Source organism: Brachycentrus maculatus, unplaced genomic scaffold (genome assembly GCF_059751285.1).
Source record: "Brachycentrus maculatus isolate JH-2025_06_01 unplaced genomic scaffold, ASM5975128v1 h1tg000261l, whole genome shotgun sequence".
NCBI lineage: Eukaryota > Metazoa > Arthropoda > Insecta > Trichoptera > Brachycentridae > Brachycentrus > Brachycentrus maculatus.
Genome location: NW_028281012.1, coordinates 2,176,507 through 2,193,891, shown reverse-complemented (window position 1 = coordinate 2,193,891; position 17,385 = coordinate 2,176,507). Strand labels below are relative to the sequence as shown.

At 37.0% G+C, this 17,385-nt stretch overlaps 1 protein-coding gene across 4 annotated transcripts in view; it reads left to right on the top strand.

The window, feature by feature from the left end:
* The window catches only part of trol (terribly reduced optic lobes), a 278,511-nt gene that overhangs the window by 251,540 nt on the left and 9,586 nt on the right, over positions 1-17,385 (top strand). For all 4 annotated transcript variants that reach the window (XM_088266065.1, XM_088266064.1, XM_088266063.1 and 1 more), the window contains 13 exons: positions 583-736; positions 1,475-1,655; positions 2,751-2,965; positions 3,786-3,980; positions 4,089-4,240; positions 4,553-4,685; positions 6,263-6,513; positions 7,186-7,393; positions 8,058-8,252; positions 9,286-9,427; positions 15,079-15,214; positions 15,880-16,049; positions 16,697-16,929. In XM_088266065.1, the coding sequence (XP_088122191.1) occupies positions 583-736; positions 1,475-1,655; positions 2,751-2,965; positions 3,786-3,980; positions 4,089-4,240; positions 4,553-4,685; positions 6,263-6,513; positions 7,186-7,393; positions 8,058-8,252; positions 9,286-9,427; positions 15,079-15,214; positions 15,880-16,049; positions 16,697-16,929 (2,365 nt within the window). The remainder of the gene's footprint in view (positions 1-582; positions 737-1,474; positions 1,656-2,750; positions 2,966-3,785; positions 3,981-4,088; positions 4,241-4,552; positions 4,686-6,262; positions 6,514-7,185; positions 7,394-8,057; positions 8,253-9,285; positions 9,428-15,078; positions 15,215-15,879; positions 16,050-16,696; positions 16,930-17,385) is intronic.

The window sequence follows — 17,385 nt, the reverse complement described above, 5'->3', positions numbered from 1 at the left end:
CTTGCTGCTTCTGGTTCTACTTCTTATGTCTGAGAGTAAAGATCCCCTCGGCTGTTGCAGGTTTAGTCCTTTGTCATGTTCAGGGCTTCAGAGATTGAGATTGAGATGGCCCTATTGCACTTTAACAACAAATTAAATAAACTACGTAACTCATTCTTCAATGGGCACATCCGCCTTTTGTATTTGTATGCTTTTAAACAATTAGATCTTAAGGCTCTTGATATCACTGCGGCCTGAATAGATAGATATATTGTGTTAGTTAGATCTTGCCCGCCACCCCCTAGGTCTTTCTTGACCATCATGTCAGGGGTGGACATATTCACATCCCTAGGTCTAACCAGATGTCACGGGAAAATTACTCCTTTTATGACATAGGATGGGCATCTCATCATCCTCATCGCAGAACCTGCACCTCATTGTTTCAGCAAGATACATTATTGCAAAGTGTGTATTGAGTCTCCATTGCTTCTCCAAGTATTCTGTCGTTAATTCCGACACTGTCAGTCTTAATTTGGTAAATTTTATACGCGTTAGAATGGATATTACATGTTTTTAAGTGTATTCTCTACTTACCCCTTGCAGGATGGATCCGAATTTGGTCCTGGAGTTGGTCAGCGAGGAAATGCTTTGGTTATATCTCAAGCTAGAATATCTGACCGAGGCATTTATGTTTGTGTCGGCTCGACTCTTGACGGAGAGACCATTGCACAGGCTTCATCCATTATTGAAGTTGAAAGTGAGTAAAAGTGAATGAATTTAAAAAAAAATTAAAAAATTATAATAATCATTTAATCCATACATTAAGAACATTTTTGTAAAATAATTATTGAAACGCAGTAAATTGCTTTTAGTTGTGCTATTTTTAGAGATTTTGGATAGGTGCTTATCTACTCATGATACACAATTATTATTGTTTCCATTGTGCAAACATTTGCAACATAATAACATTGATGTTAATTTACAAGTTTAATCGACAACATCCTAGATATATATATATAGAAGGTGTTACAAGATGTAAAAGTATGACATATCGATCACTCCTTTCAAGACCGTCAAATATCAAAAATTGCCAATTTTCAGTTCTGCGTGTTTTCGGAATACCCAGAATATATAATATATCCCAGCAAAAGAAGCATATTTTTAACTTAATATTTACCCGCTACAGGGCAGAAAGTGTTGTTTTTGCATTTTGAAGAAAAGGTATTGTTTAATTATTTTTTTAAATATACTAAATATTTTTCAAATGGAGAAAAAACCTTCAGGTTTTACCTAAAAAGATCTGTTGCACAGTAAAAAGTTCAATAAGTGGCTTGATATTTATTTTTAATACATTGTATTATATTTTCAAACTTTAATAAGTTGAAAAAGTTTTTTGATTTAAGATGTTCTTGAAAGGAGTGAGTTATGTTTTTACTCTGCTAGTACGTCGTCTTGTATATTTTTTGTAGAAGGTAAACATTATGTTTGTCCGCAGGGCGCGAGGCTCCGTCGGTGATGGTGTGGCCCGAGGGGGTCCAGGCAGTCCGCCCGGGCAGCTCCGCCCGCCTGCAGTGCCGTGTGCTCAGCGGCGCCCCCGAGCCAGTGCTCACGTGGTCACGCCCATCAGGGCGCCCCCTGTCCGCCAATGCCCACCTCCTGCCCGACGGCATCCTGAGGTCAGCTCTCTAACCTCCTCCAGGCCTTTTTCCAACCACAGCTCTTTTTATTTAGACAACTGTGGAACGGCATCTCACAGTGGAAAACAGAAAACCACTTGACATGTGTCTACCACAATTTGATACTTATTTCTAACAATGAGCTGCTTAGGCTCACAAAAATAGTATGAAATTGAAATATTTGTGTAAATCATAAAAACACAAATATTCTTTTTTTTTAATAAAAATAAAAATCATTTATTATGGAATAATTAGATGGGGGGGGGCATTCAATAGTCATGTAAAGCCTTTAGAAACAGTTATTAAAATCATGCATAAAAAAATAAAAAAAATTCCATCCAACCAATTATTTCAGGAAGCTGAACTTTTGGAGCTACGAGAAATCTATTGCCAACAGTGTCTAAAATATGTTTTCGTGTGCCAACATTTATTTCCTAAAATTATTAAAAGAACTAGCCAAAGAATGAATAATTTACTAGAAATCCCTTTTTTGCAAATCCAGTTTCGCGCGAAGACACTCGTTTTTCGTCGCTCCAAGACTGTTTAATTCATTCTACAAAAGACTATATGTTTGACATTAATTACCTAAGTTTGTTTTGGTCTAAAATTTTGCATAAATTATTTATATAAAAAAACCTTCTTTTAAATGTATAACTCATATTATACTTATTTGCTAACTTTTTTTTTTAAATTCCCTTTTATTATAATCAAATATTTGTAGTTTATATTAGCACTTTTAATATAATTTAATTTCTGATATCTATTGTATTCTTGCCAGTGCCCTTCTATTATAACCTAAAATAAAATTTATACCCACACACAGGCCATGCCTTTGTGGGATCTTTTTTTGTATGAATTATATTTATTTTCTTGTACTTGTAATTATTATATATTGTGAAATGCAAAAAAAAAAAAAAAAAAAAATTATTTTGGCTAAACCCAGTACATATACAAGTTTGGACTATCAATCACACTATTAGACTTTGTCACACTACTTTATTATAGTTATCTTACCTACGTTTCATACGTTAATCCTGAAGCTTCGTAGATTTTTTTTACAGACATGAAATACTGACTCAACTTTACATGTTTCAGTTTCTCATCCATAAGTGTCAACGAAGAAGGAGTTTACACTTGCACGGGATCTAATATTGCTGGTGAAGGGTCTGCTAATGCTACGATCAAGATCCATTCTCCTCCAGTCTTGTCCATTTACCCAGAATCATTCATTAGTGTGACTCCAGGAAAGGATGTGGTCGTTGAATGTCGTGCCTCTGGTTACCCAGAACCGACTGCACATTGGGTCATGGGTAAGTCAATAAATTTCAGACTGGTGAAACCAGTCAACACTTTTAGTGCTTATGTTCATTTATCTGCTACCTAAGCCTAAGCAATTCAAAATAATGTAATAATGGGTATAAAGACTCTTACCTGCACCCAATATGGTGTATTGTTATTTTGATTCTTAATTACGTGAAGGCAAGGTCCTGCGTTTTGGGTATTTTTTTTATAAATAATGGCATTGCATGAATAATATATCGCTTTTGCCAATGTCAAGTTAATTAAATAATATTATTTAATTATAAATTATGATAAACTTATTATTAAACCATAAATTGATTCTGTTCAATTTTAAAAAAATAACTAAAAGATTTTATATAATATGGTTCCCGGCCAGTTCATCATGACAGTACCCGGCCACACACATCTTTGATGACTCTGAACTAATTGATGGTAGTTGGTTGGAGAGTTTTGATGCATCCACCATATAGTTTGGATCTTGAACTGTCTGATTACCATTTGTTTCGGTCTCTGTAAAAATCTCTTGATGGTAAAAAATTGGTCAACCGAAGAGCCGCTGAAAATCACTTGGCCAAGTTTTTCAATGATAAACCGCAGAAGTTCTATTCCGATGGAATTATGAAGCTACAATACGTTCTTGATTAAATTTGATTTTCAATTTTTAAAAAAATTGTTTTAAAATGTACCAAAAAACCGCAGAGACTTTTTATATGACCCAATATATATTTATTTTGACTCTCTTAGGACTCTAACCTAGGGCCTCCAGCTCTAATCACCATTTTACAGAGATGTATCCTGATATATAATGTGCTTTGTTTTCTTTTTTAGTTCTTCCAGAAGAGAGACCGATCGGTAGTGAAAGTGTTGGCACTGCTATTCTCACTCTATCTTCTGTGGAAGAAGCTGATGAAGGAACTTATGCTTGTGTTGCAAGAAATGAAGCTGGAATTCAAGAAGAGAGAGTGCTCGTTACTGTCCAAGACAACGATATTGATTCTGAACCAGTTCGTGGTGATATTTCTGGTAAATCTAAGCATTATTTTGTACATCAAAATTAAAATCGTTTTTAAAACATAAACATTTTTTACAGGCAACATTTTTTACAGTACCCTTTTTCATTTTCTTCCATAGGTCCGGTAGCACCGAAGGTTTACATAAGTCCCGGTAGCCGAAATGTTACTGCAAGAATTGGAGACTCATTGCGCATTGATTGCAAAGGCACCAGCAACATCTATAATATCATCTGGTCAAAATCCAATTCAAGACAGTATCTAAATACAGAGGTAAAACTCAAATGTTTCCTTTTACTTAATACATATATACATTGGCATTTAAGCAATGAAACCAAACATAACTTCTCAATCACTGTACACATAAATAAAATCCATTTTAACATATGAAATTGTGGCTTTTGAAAGAAAATCCACCGCATTTTGCTGGAAAGATCTTCATGAATTATATTCAGACGAATTTTAGTGTCGCCAAAGCATAAGTGTAAAATGTTTATAGTATCCACAGATATCAAACATTTAAGGTTCATCAATTAGCAATTAAACTAATAGTGCAAAAACAATTATTTCATAATGTTCTTTTAGGCATATTCGGGCGGATCCACACTTCTGTTGGAGAATCTGGGCCCACAAGATTCGGGAACATACAAATGTGAAGGTTATGATAGGACTGGAGCTCCAGCCTCTACTGATGAGTTCGCACTGTTCGTCATGCAAGGTTGTTTTTTTTAATTTCTCAGTAATTTTTATTTTGAATCAGGTGCCAATTAAGCCTGTTATCACTTAGGCCAGTGTTCCGCAAACTTTTTCTATTCAAGGTACACCTACCAAATTAAGAAATCTCAGAGGTGCATATTTACTATATTATGGTAACCTATTGAACATATTTTGTTTAATGCGAAATGTGAGCCTACTTAACTGAGCACAGGCAATCAAAATTTGGAGCAATAGTGCTATTTTCACAAAAGTAGACTTTTGTGTCGCGGCACACCAACTACTTACCACTTTGCGGAACAATGACTTAGGTCATATTTGTATAATATGTATATTGATTAATAAGTATACATGTAATTAAAACATTTAACATCCCTAAAACTAGAGTTATCATAATATTTTCCATATTTAGAGGATTGCAAATATAATTCCTATTCAATATATTCATCGGATTTTCGATTAGATATATATATACTCATACATGCTACCAGTTTACCTTATAGTGCAAAGTTTACACTATAAGAAACTATGGTTTAAAACCATAGTTTCCCAAAGTGGTGTATATAGACCCTAAAGGGTCGATTTCGACTTGCAGAGAGTCTATGTCACAGGTAAATAACAACTGTCTACACCTGTGCCAAAATTTTAGCACAAAAACGTTTGATTCATCAAAGTCAACAGCTGAAGTTGATAAGGACATTTAAGGTTGATAAGGTAGGAAAATTCAATATTAGGCAGGCAGGGGTCGAAAAAGTTTTGGAACCAATGATGTAGACAAATACAAAAGAAAGAAAAAAAATCAAATTTAATAAAGCATTATTTTTATTTGTTGACAAGTTGACTCAAGTGTTATGACAAATAAAACAGTTAAATAGATTCACTGTTCGAAATTCGGGGATAAAATGAGAACGCCTTAACATGATTTCCATGTAGAACATACTCCGTAGGCCTATGTATGAACTCCTTACCAATGAACGAAAAGGGTTTTATTTAACATATTCAATAGTATGGAAACAGAATGTAGGTTTCTATTTTTTTACTCACTATTTCATTAAAAACTTAATACATCTCATATTTAAAATGAGCTTATTTGGTAAGATGATATTGTAAATGAAATATAAATACAAAACTCTACAGAAAAACGAAATCTAGTTCTATTATTTTGAGAAATAAAAAGACTTTGTTTTTTGATCCACTCACATTTTTATTAACAACCAACTAGTTTCGGCAACAACCTGTTGCCCTCTTCAGGGTTTAATTTATGGAACAGGTTGTTGCCGAAACTAGTTGGTTGTTAATAAAAAAGTGAGTGGATCAAAAAACAAAGTCTTTTTATTTCTCAAAATAATGTATCAATATGATCCACAAAGTTAATGGTTTCAATATTAAAAACGAAATCTAGTTCATCCATTAATATCCTGCATCCTTGACCAACATTTTTATTTAAGGAAACTGATATTTTTTTATTATGCCATGTATCATGAACACTTCTTCCTAATGTTTGAAATGGTATTGAAACGTTTGTTACCAGGATTGATTGTCAAAATTTACTGGTAATAACATATATTTATTTGTAAACAGAAGTGGTTACAAACTACAACAGTAACAACAACATCAACAACAACATCAACAACAATGTCAACAACAATCCCGCCCCGGCTTCGCGTCCTGCTCAGATAGACCGCGATTGGCAACAGAATCCGCCCGAAGTGCACTCCGCTCGCCTCGGTAGCTCGGTCACGATGCCATGCAGCACGGACCTGCCTCCGCCAGTCACCTTCCAGTGGGAGCGACCGCACGCCAGTCTGCCCAGGAATGTCCAGACAAGATCGGTATGGGTTTTCCAACCAGTTTCAAAATGTATCCTCACTGCTCATCATAAATTAAGTACAGTAGAGTCTCGATTATCCGACCTTAACCGGCCGCGGCAAGGTCGGAAAATGATAAAAACGACATTGAAAATGTGTTCATTTTATTTTCATTTTATTTGCATTGAAAACTTTTCAAATATGTACATGTAACACAAATAAATGTAACGAAACTTGGGTAAAAAAGTCTGTGATTGTCTTTTGGGTACCCGCTGTTTGTTATTTTCTGGCCGCCAAATCTAGTAGAGGACTGTCGCCTGGCGCGCTAATATAATGAATATAATGATCTGTCGAAGACATTCAAAATCATATTTTTACTATATCAGCTTCAGAGTGGCAAAAATGTTTCCAGAATTTATTTGAACATATGCAAAAGTGCATAAACTTTAATAAAATACTTTGTTTCCAACAATAAAACACTTTGTTTCCCACTTGTTTGGTGATTTTTAAATTTTTGTAAAAACATAAAAGGTAACCCTCGTACATAAATTAAAATGGAGTTCTACAAATTAAACACTAAATCTATAAATATATTATTATACTTGAAAAACTTCACAAATTCTAAAATTTTACAATTTTGTACAAAACTCTATTAAAAATAACTTACTTAAATGGTAATATTTCTTTGTTTCACAGCCCACCCTCCAACTGACGTCTATTACTGAAAGCGATGCCGGCCCATACATCTGTAGAGTCAGCAACAGAAATATGAAAATGGAGAGCAGAGTTGTCTTAACAGTTACCCATGTGGTTCCACAATTCTCCGGCGATAGCTTCATCGCTCTCAATAAACTAAAAGATGCATATTTCCACTTTGACATCGAAATTGTTTTCAAGCCTCAAGGTACATAGATGAAAATTTATCGTAATTTACTAATGGTACACAGTAATGATTTTTTACTTAAAATGTAGCTAATTTTTCATACTATTGGTATCTGTAGAAGTAGTCCAGATATCCACTATTACAATTACATAGTAAAATTGGGCTGTAATGCTCATAACATGAATATCAATCAGACAAACTAAATTTGCATCTCACTCGCACTTCGTACCACAATAGTAACTAAGTAATTGTATTTGATATTGCGAGATTGATAGTAAAAAATATTTATTTCAGACTAGTTACATTAATTAATTATTTTTATTTTTTTAATGGAATAACCCGCAAAGCCTCTATTTTAGAGGCTTGTCTGCAGGTAGGATAGTAAGGATAGGGAAGGTAAATGTGAAACATACATCACTAGTGCCCAGACCAATTGAAAATAAATCTTTCTTGAATTTATTTTGCAACAGGCGTCAATCTAACCCGCAATGCCAGTATCGCAGTCGAACGTATAATACAATTTATAGTAAGCATACACTAAAGATGTCATAATTGCGCTGCGCAGTATAAATGTCACTGATCAGGGTAATAAGGCATTAAAGTAATGATCAAAATCAAATCACTTTCTGTTCATAATTCAACGCAATGAATTATTTATAATAATCTCAAATAATAATGATTACAGATTACAACGGTGTGATATTGTACAATTCCGAGAAGGCCGGCCCCAATGGCGACATGGTCTCGCTATCTCTTGTGGATGGTATTCCCGAATTCCGCTACATCTTGGGTCCGGGTTCAGCTGTTGTCATCCGAGGAGATCGTCGCCTGTCCCTCGACAACTGGCATAAAATCACAATCACCAGAAGTCGCAAGGATGGTGAGTCAAACACTATAAAATTCTTCAATATTAACACATTTCAGACGGGTATTGATAATAATACCCCGCCGGTGTCGGGGTTTGATAATTGTAAAAAGAAAACACTTGTTTTTTTACCGCTTGAGTTTATTTTATTATGACTAGTTTCGGACGCTATGCTTCCATCAGGCCTAAGTATAAACTTATAAATATAAGTTTATATTTAGACCTGAAGATCGAAGCATAGCTTCTGAAACTAGTCGACATAATAAAATAAGTAGTAAAAAAACAAGTGTTTCTCTTTTACAATTTCATCTTGTCTTAACACAAAGTGAATGCCGAAACAATAAATAAAAGGATTTTAATTAAGTACATATAGTTAAGACTTAATTATGTACATATAGTTAAGACCTTAACAAAGAGATTGTTATATTATATTCATGTAAAATATTGCATAATTCCTTATTTTCTGCCTTTGAAATGACGCCAGCGCAGAAGGTAACAATACCCTTCCCGTCCTTAAGCATCAATCAACTAAACGGGTAGAAATACCTTTCTCGTCCGAAGTGTGTTAAATGCCTGATCAATGACCAAAAACATATGACAGAAGATATTTTTCCATTGTGATTGTCAATTTATTGGATTCATTAATGATTCTAATGACTTAATATAAAAATTCCTACAAATAAAAAATTTATCTTCATAACCATTTTTTTTTCGTATCAGTCAAATTACTGTTGTATCACGCATCAGTATCACGCATCACCTTCTACACAAATTGCTAATAATGTATGTGCATTTAAACTCATTATAAATACATTTTGTATTTACAGGGCTTATGACCGGTGAATGTTACATATGTATAAAGTGATCACTTAAACCAGCCTATGATAAGTCATAAGCCCTGAATATACACAGACTTCCATAGTCTTCTTCATTTGTGTTGAGATGTCAAAATGTAAAAATAACTCCTTAGTGGAGAAACCCAGAATTGTGAACTAGGATTTGGACCCACTCAAAATGTTGTCATTATTAAGGATTTTTTTTTTCCTAGGTTACATGTACGTAGATGGACAAGGTCCATTCTCAGGTTCATCGACTAACAAGCCTCAAGGGCTTGACTTGTTAGAGCCTCTATACATCGGCGGTGTACCGGATTACAACCAGCTCCCTGAAGATTTCCAGCCCAGAACTGGGTAACTATTTTCACAACTGTTTTTCAAAGAGAAATGTACTGGAACCCATTATTTCCTCTGGTGATAAAGTTGAAATATAGTCAATGTTTTGATGACAGTCAGTACTATTGTTGCTTTTTTATTATTTAAGAATTTTGAGCAAATTCCACAGCCCAACTCCGTATTTTATTCTGTAAAATATAATATCGGAGTTTTACCTACCATTAAAACTCTTATTATGTTTCTATTGATTTCTGGAGTCCATCATGAGAGAAGCGTTCATTTTCTTTCCCGTTATCGCGGTTTCTACTGTCTATTCCTGGGTCAGTGTCCTACTCTATGGTCGCTTTGTCCGTTTCCGCTGATTTGGTATCCGGTCATCCATGGATTTGGGTTGTTCATAAAGCTCATGATGCACCAGGTAGGTCTTACCTGGACTCCAGAAATCAATAGAAACATAATAAGAGTTTTAATGGTAGGTAAAACTCCGATATTATGTGTTCTGAATTGATTTCTGGAGTCCATCATGAGAGATCTGTCTGTTATCTCCTGGTGACCGGGTGACGCCTTTATTTGATGTTAACTGGTTGAAACAGGCTTGCTAGAGAGGAGTCTTTTGAGACGGTGTGATTAAGCAACTCTCTTTGGTAATATTTCCTGAAGGTATTTTCACTTTTCCAATTTCCTCTCTCTAAGATATTATCAATTGGGTAGTTTTCTAACCAATTGAGGGATGCGACCGCTGAGCGTGTACTGCCGGGGGTAGCTTCCACTCCTGCCATTTTCAGCATGCTCTTTACCCATCCTCCTATTATGGTTCTTGTAGCCGCTTTTACGGGGCCCCTCGTACTTATAAATAGGTTATTAAGGTTATCCACTTCCGACCTTCGATCCTTGGACAATTCTACTAGTTTTCTTGTCCAAAAGACTGGGTTTATATTAAGCTCCGGTGATTCTAAAAGTTTCCAGCTGGATTGCTGGTGTAACCGGGTGTCAGTCTTTGATCCAAAAGACGGATGTAATATAATAGAAGTGCCTTCATCCTGCAGGTTTCCATCCGAGATGTTTAGTAACGTCAGGTCGTGTACTCTTCGTCCTGACGAGAGCAGCAATAGTGTTGCCACTCTACACGATATCTCGTACAAGGAGTTTAGTTTAGGGCTATTTTTACAGAGCCAATCTTTAACAATCTGTGGATTCCAGATTGGAGATTTTGGAAGAGTAGGCTTTGCCATAGCTATTGCTTTAAGGGTATGTTTTACCAAAAAATTAGAGCTGAGACTTTCCTCAGCTGTTGGGTTACAGAATGTTGCTATCGCTGACTTATGTACTAGTATAGTATTGTATGACAATTTCTCTTCGATAAACAACTGCGCCAGGTATCTGGCCACCTGGTTTGCAGACGGTTTGTTAGGATGGAAATTGTTATTTGATGCCCAGCGGCACCATCTATCCCAAGCTGGCTTGTAGGTATTTAGCGTCGAAGCTCGCCACCCTGATAGAAGCAAATTCTTTTCCTCAGGATTCCATCTACTTAAAACGCCGTCCCACCCCCAATTTTCCAAACTTCTATTTCCAGTTCTTGGATTTTGGGCGGAGGTTTGCCGGTGGATGTGTCGATTAGTACCGATTCCAGGTTTGCTATTTTGAGTGGTGGTGCTAATGATCGGCGTATTAGGTCTGGTCGCCAGAACGCCCTCGGCCACCTCGGGACTGCGAGAAGGTAAGTTCCGGTCGCCTTGTTCAGGTGTGCTAGGATTCTTGGTATTAAATTTGGCGGAGGAAATATCCAGGCCAGATTGAAGTCCCAACATTGACTGAAAGCGTTTTGAAAGATTGCGCACGAGTCCGTGCAATCTCTTGACACGTATGTCGAAGTCACGTGTGCCGTTACGGAAGCAAATAGGTCTATATCGGGTTGCCCGAAGAGATTGAAAATCGGTTGGGTTGCTGCCGGTAAAAGGTGCCACTCCGGAGGTGTTTTTCCCCGAGATAGGTGATCCGCGTCTCCGTTGTATTTTCCGGGAAGAAACTGAGCTGTCAACGAGATATCCCACTTGTCTGCAAGGATCAGGAGGTCTTGGGTCAGATTTAAAAGTGTTAAGGATCTGGTGCCCCCTTCCTTGGAGATATACGCAACCACTGATTTGTTGTCCGATTGCACTAAGACTTCTGAACCGGAGAGGTTGTGAGCTGAGTGTTGAAGGGTTGCAAGCACTGCGAACAACTCTTTTCGGTTTGAATGCCACTTTTTCTGTTGGACGGTCCACTGACCTGATAAGGTTAAATCGTCTAAAGTTGCTCCCCAAGCCAGGTCTGAGGCATCTGTTGTCAGGAAATGACTGAACATTTCCTTGTGAATGGTGCTTGACGAGTTCAAGTTCTCTAACCACCATTCCACCTCCTGCAAGCACTCCTCGGTCATTGGAACTAACCTTCTGGGTGGAAGTTGCTTCAGCGGTTTGCTCGCTATCTGCAATTATCGGCAGTGCAGCCGTCCTCTTCTCACCACGAAGTTGGCAAAGTTTAACCTTCCCAGGAGACTTTCCGCTTGCTTTCGTGACCATCGGCGAGAAGACAGTATCGCTCGAAGTGATTGGTGGAATGCCGCACACTTCCGTTCCGACAGGGACTTGCGATTGTTGCGCATGTCCCATACGACCCCCAGGTATTCGCACTTTTGTGTTGGGGAGAGCACTGACTTTTGGAAATTTACATTCCATCCCAGATATTGTAGAGTGTTTACTGCTAGCCGCGTTTGTCGGCCTAGATCTTCCTTGGATTGGCTCGCAAGGAGGAAGTCGTCGAGATACACGATTGTCCGTATACCTTTCTGACGCAGTAACTCGGCTACCCAATTTGTAAGGGTCGCGAACATTCTGGGAGCAGATGAAAGGCCAAAGGGCAGACTTGTCATCTGAAGCAAGTTTCCTCGGTAGACCAAGCGCAAGAATCTCCGATGCTTTGATGCGATCGGGAGATGGTAGTATGCTTGTGAGAGGTCTATCTTTGTCAACCAATCGTTTGGTTGCAAAAATTCCGGAACCTTGCAGTGGCTTATGAGTTTGAATGGAGCAGGGTTTAAAAACAGGTTTAGGGACTTCAAGTTGAAGATTACCCGTGAGGAGCCGTCCGATTTTGGTGTTAGGAACATTTTTGATAAGAAGCTGGGAGTGAGATCCGCAGCTTCCAGAACACCGCTCTCGGTGAGTTCCTTTATTTGGGAGTCCATCTCGGCAGAAGGGGGTGTGCTGAAGTGATTTAAAGTATTCTTGTGTGGCATTATCAAAGGAGGTTTTGACACAAATGGTATTTGTGTCCCCCTTATCATTTTTAGCATAAATGCTGGTGCTCCCAGTGTCGCCCATGCTGCCTGGAATAACTTTAAGCATCCCCCGCGAAATGGATTCCTTCTGGCGTCAATTTCGAGTGTGCCTTCCTCTAAACTTTCCTTTTGAACTACCAGAAGTAGACTTGCCTCCCCCTTTTTTCTTGGTGGAAAATTTGCTGGAGCCAGCTTCTCCTCTGGGAGGACCGTTATTTTTGTTAGCGAGAGGCCTTCGCTGTTCACGAAAAAACTGGTTATCTGGCCTTTTTCTGGTAGGAACCTGGGGTCTTGATAAAGGATGGGTTGTTGCAGGTTTTATCGTAAGCTTGTCAGAGGTACCTACCCTAGAGAGGAAGGCCGTCAGATTTCAAAGAGATATTCTGAGCAAGGAGGGATTTTGCAAAGTCCCTCTCTGACATGCTCGTCTCTGACTTCCCCGAGTATGGATTTTCTGCGGAATTGTACCGCCTCTGTGCGCCTGCCACATACCATCTGAAGAATATCTTCGGAAACCTTCTGGTATGCGGAGTCAGGAGCAAACAAAACTTTTACTTTATCGAATACGTTTCTTTTATTAAGAATTATGTTCTTATCAGCGGCCCAATTGACCAGTTCTTGGAGCCCTGATTGAAACTCCTCTTTTTGTATGAGGAGGGCATGAGATAGAGCGGCGAAAGACCTTTCCAGCGAAGCTTGGGCAGGGGAGCTGACATCGCAGCGTCTGAGCTCGTCGTTGACTTTCAATTCAACAAACGATGGCTCTGCCAGAAATTTCTTCTGGACATCAACATATCGCACGCCCGCCCAGTTTTCACTACCAAAGTGTTGCAGCTTTTCTAAGGCTCGAATCCTGATGGGATTTGCTGTTGTAGAAAACCGTCGTCGTCTTCTTGCGATCCCGAGTCTACGGGAGAAGTGTCGCCTGGCGCCGCGACCTTAGCCCCGGTTTGACTTTGGAACACGGCGTCAGTCAAAAGTCCTATCTGCTGAACTAGATAGTCTATCCGTGGGTCCATTAACACTTTAAGGCGCTTTTGCTGACGCGGTTCAGGAGACTCTGAATCTGACGATAAAACGGATGGATCGCGGGATCTTTTCCGAGATTCACTGCGCTGAGAAGGCCCAGCTACCGGCGATAATGGCGAAACATTTTCTGTATCACTCATTTTCTATAAAGATCGGTGTTTTCGGACAGATGTGAAAATTTATATGAAATTAGGCACAAAGCATAAAGTTCTATAAAAATTTAATTAACTATCCGTCGCCCTTGAAAATCTTGACTCGCACGATGTTTGTAAACAACAAACACGTGTTTCAAGATGGCGTCGTTTAGTTTATAAAATATTCGAAATGAAAAGTTTTTTCGGTAAATGCGCGACAATGCCGTTTGGATTGAAGCGAAAGTTTATAATACGAGCAATTTTTTAGTTTTGTTTTTATAGAAGACGAGACACTTAATAATAATAAGATTCACACCCTTATCACGGTGTTTGTAAACAATTACCGCGCACTCAAAATGGCGGCGGCGTCTCGCAATCAAAATAAACACGATAATTATCCGTTATACACAAGAACTTGACGTTTTAATGACGTAAATTAAAAGAACTAAATATGTTTTCAAAGTTTATAACACTATCTACGATATACTGCCCAGGAATGAATACGATTTTTTCGAATTGATCGGACAAAATCAACGAACGTCGTTACACGATGGGAAAATGACGCTTTATGAACAACCCAAATCCATGGATGACCGGATACCAAATCAGCGGAAACGGACAAAGCGACCATAGAGTAGGACACTGACCCAGGAATAGACAGTAGAAACCGCGATAACGGGAAAGAAAATGAACGCTTCTCTCATGATGGACTCCAGAAATCAATTCAGAACACATAATGAAAATAATTCCACACATAGCTCAGTTCTTTCAACAACGTCATAAATCAAATAACTTGTTTTTTCAGGAGATCGTTTTTAAAGTTTAAAAATACAATACAATCTATTAAAAATAAATATCAAGCCACTTATTGAACTTTTTACTGTGCAACAGATCTTTTAAGGTAAAACCTGAATGTTTTTTCTCCATTTGAAAAATATTAAGTATATTTTAAAAAACAATTAAACAATACCTTTTCTTCAAAATGCAAAAACATCACTGTCTGCCCTGTAGCAGGTAAATATTAAGTTTAAAATATGCCACTTTTGCTGGGATATAGTACATTTTCTGGGCATTTTGAAAACATGCACAACTGAAAATTGACGATTTTTGATGTATGACGTTCTTGAAATGGGGTGAGCGACATGTATTACTAGTAATTAATTTTTTCTTTTTCCTTTCTATAGATTTGTGGGATGTGTTAGCAAACTGGTTCTTGAAAGCTCCGAAGTGCCCCTGATGAGTGAGGCGCTGGAGGCTAACAATGTTGATAACTGTGACTCCTGCTCATCAAACCCATGCCAGAATAATGCAGTTTGCCAGGTACGGGATAATCCTCACATTTAAATTGAAACCCATAAAGCGTTTTTGTTATATTAGCTCACCCATATTCAATGGTTAATGATGGTTCAACTTATGAACATCTCTATCTTACTCTAAATGAAATACTGCTCATTTATTTATTTATTTATTTTTTTTTTACAAAAATATTACATATTCAAGGCATAAATATAAAAAAGTGACCAACTAACAAAACGCAAAATGTTCAGGAGGGCCATTTAAGTCGCTTTTGCTTGGCAAGAAAATAAACAACAGTGCAATCGGTCATTTTTAACAAGTCAATATATTATACTTCCAAGTTTAAAATCCTTTGGGATTTTTTTTTAGGGCAATATTAAGCTAGTACGCTATCAAATAGTCTATGATCACGTTTATGTAAAAAATGCACTTGGTCACTTTCTCCTGTATTACTACGATATTAGGTTGATGCATAAATAAAGTCATATTTAAAAAAAAAAACAAAAATAATTTTTTTCGCATATACTAATTTTGTTAATTACATAATTAAAATGATTTCTTTTTGAGAAAACTCTAATCTGGTGGCTGAGAACGCCATACGGTGGTGATTGCGGAAACTTTTCGATCAAGGTAGTACATATACCTATTTAAGGAAATTTATACTTAATATTTATTGTTTGTAATCACAGGAGGCCCTTATTGATCGTGGCTACACTTGCCTGTGCCCCGAGGGCTACTCCGGTTTGGACTGCAGCAGGACCGGAGACGCATGCCACCCGGGACTTTGCGGAAGAGGGCACTGCAAAGATATTGAAGATGGTTACACTTGTGTATGCCCTGTCGGATATGCTGGAGAAAGGTTCTACAAACATTCCACTATTTGCTAGTTGCTAAAAAAGTAGTTGACAAATTATAACATTTTAAAATTAAAATAAAATTGTTTTGTGCATTTCATTATATTTAAGCACAACTGTAAATCCACACTAAATTGTAGTATTACCATTTTATTGATCTTTAATCATAGAAATGGCATACTTCGATTGGTGGCATTCTTTATTAAATTAATTTAACCTTTCCTTCCCGGTGACATGTATTTACTACAACTCAACTCATAACAACTAATAATGAGAATATCAAAATAAAATATGATGCAGGCTCACAATTTTTTTGTTCCTCCTTAATACAATTACGTATTGCATAAAAGTATTATAAAATTATAGTTTTTTAGCTGAAATTGTGTGTCGGGTTGTGGTCCCGTGGCTCGAACCCACTCTACCACAAGTTGTTACATATTTCTAATAATGAGCCGCTTAGGCTCACAGAAATAGTATGAAATTGAAATATTTGTGTAAATAATAAAAAACACAAATATTTCTATTTTTTTTAATTAAAAAAAATTATGATTTGGATGCAGTAGCATTTTTTATTGAATAAATCCCTTATCTTAGAGAAAAAATAATATAATGCAAATTATTATTATTTTACACATTTTATTTAACCTTGTAGATGCGAGTCTCATATTGATATAGCATACCCGGCTTTTGGAGGCGCTTCGTACCTCGCCTTTGGCACACCCAAGACGGCGCTGCACCTAAAGATGTCCCTGAGGGTGAAGCCTAATGAGCCTGTAAAAGATGGGATCATCCTCTACTGTGCTGAATCCAGACATGGCCACGGTGACTTTACATCTTTGACCCTCAAAAATGGCCACTTGGAATTCAGATTCGATTCTGGCTCAGGTACACTTTATTCTTAATAAATATTATTTTTAAGTTTGGGTGCGGTGTTGTTACCGCCCTACAAGTTATTGGCCCGCCATGATTTTGTCTTGATGATCCTATGATTTTTTGGGTGTGTTTTTGCTGGCTGTAAAATATTTTTTACCAATTTAAGGTATCAAAAAATATTTAACTTATACATACTTATCAATGTCAAAAATATGATATTTTTCATATTAATTTTAGCCAAACAAATGACCTATTTGTATTGTAGTATATATATAATATGCAATGTTTTTTTTTATTCAAATTCTGTTTTAAAAGGTTTTTAAATAATGAAACTTACAACAAACTGAACATTTATTAGAAAGTTTTCTTTTAAATACCTTTATAACATGGTTTAATTATAAATAATTATTGACTAAGACAATCTGCTTAGTGGGCCAACAACTGGAACTTTTACTCTGCTCATTGAAA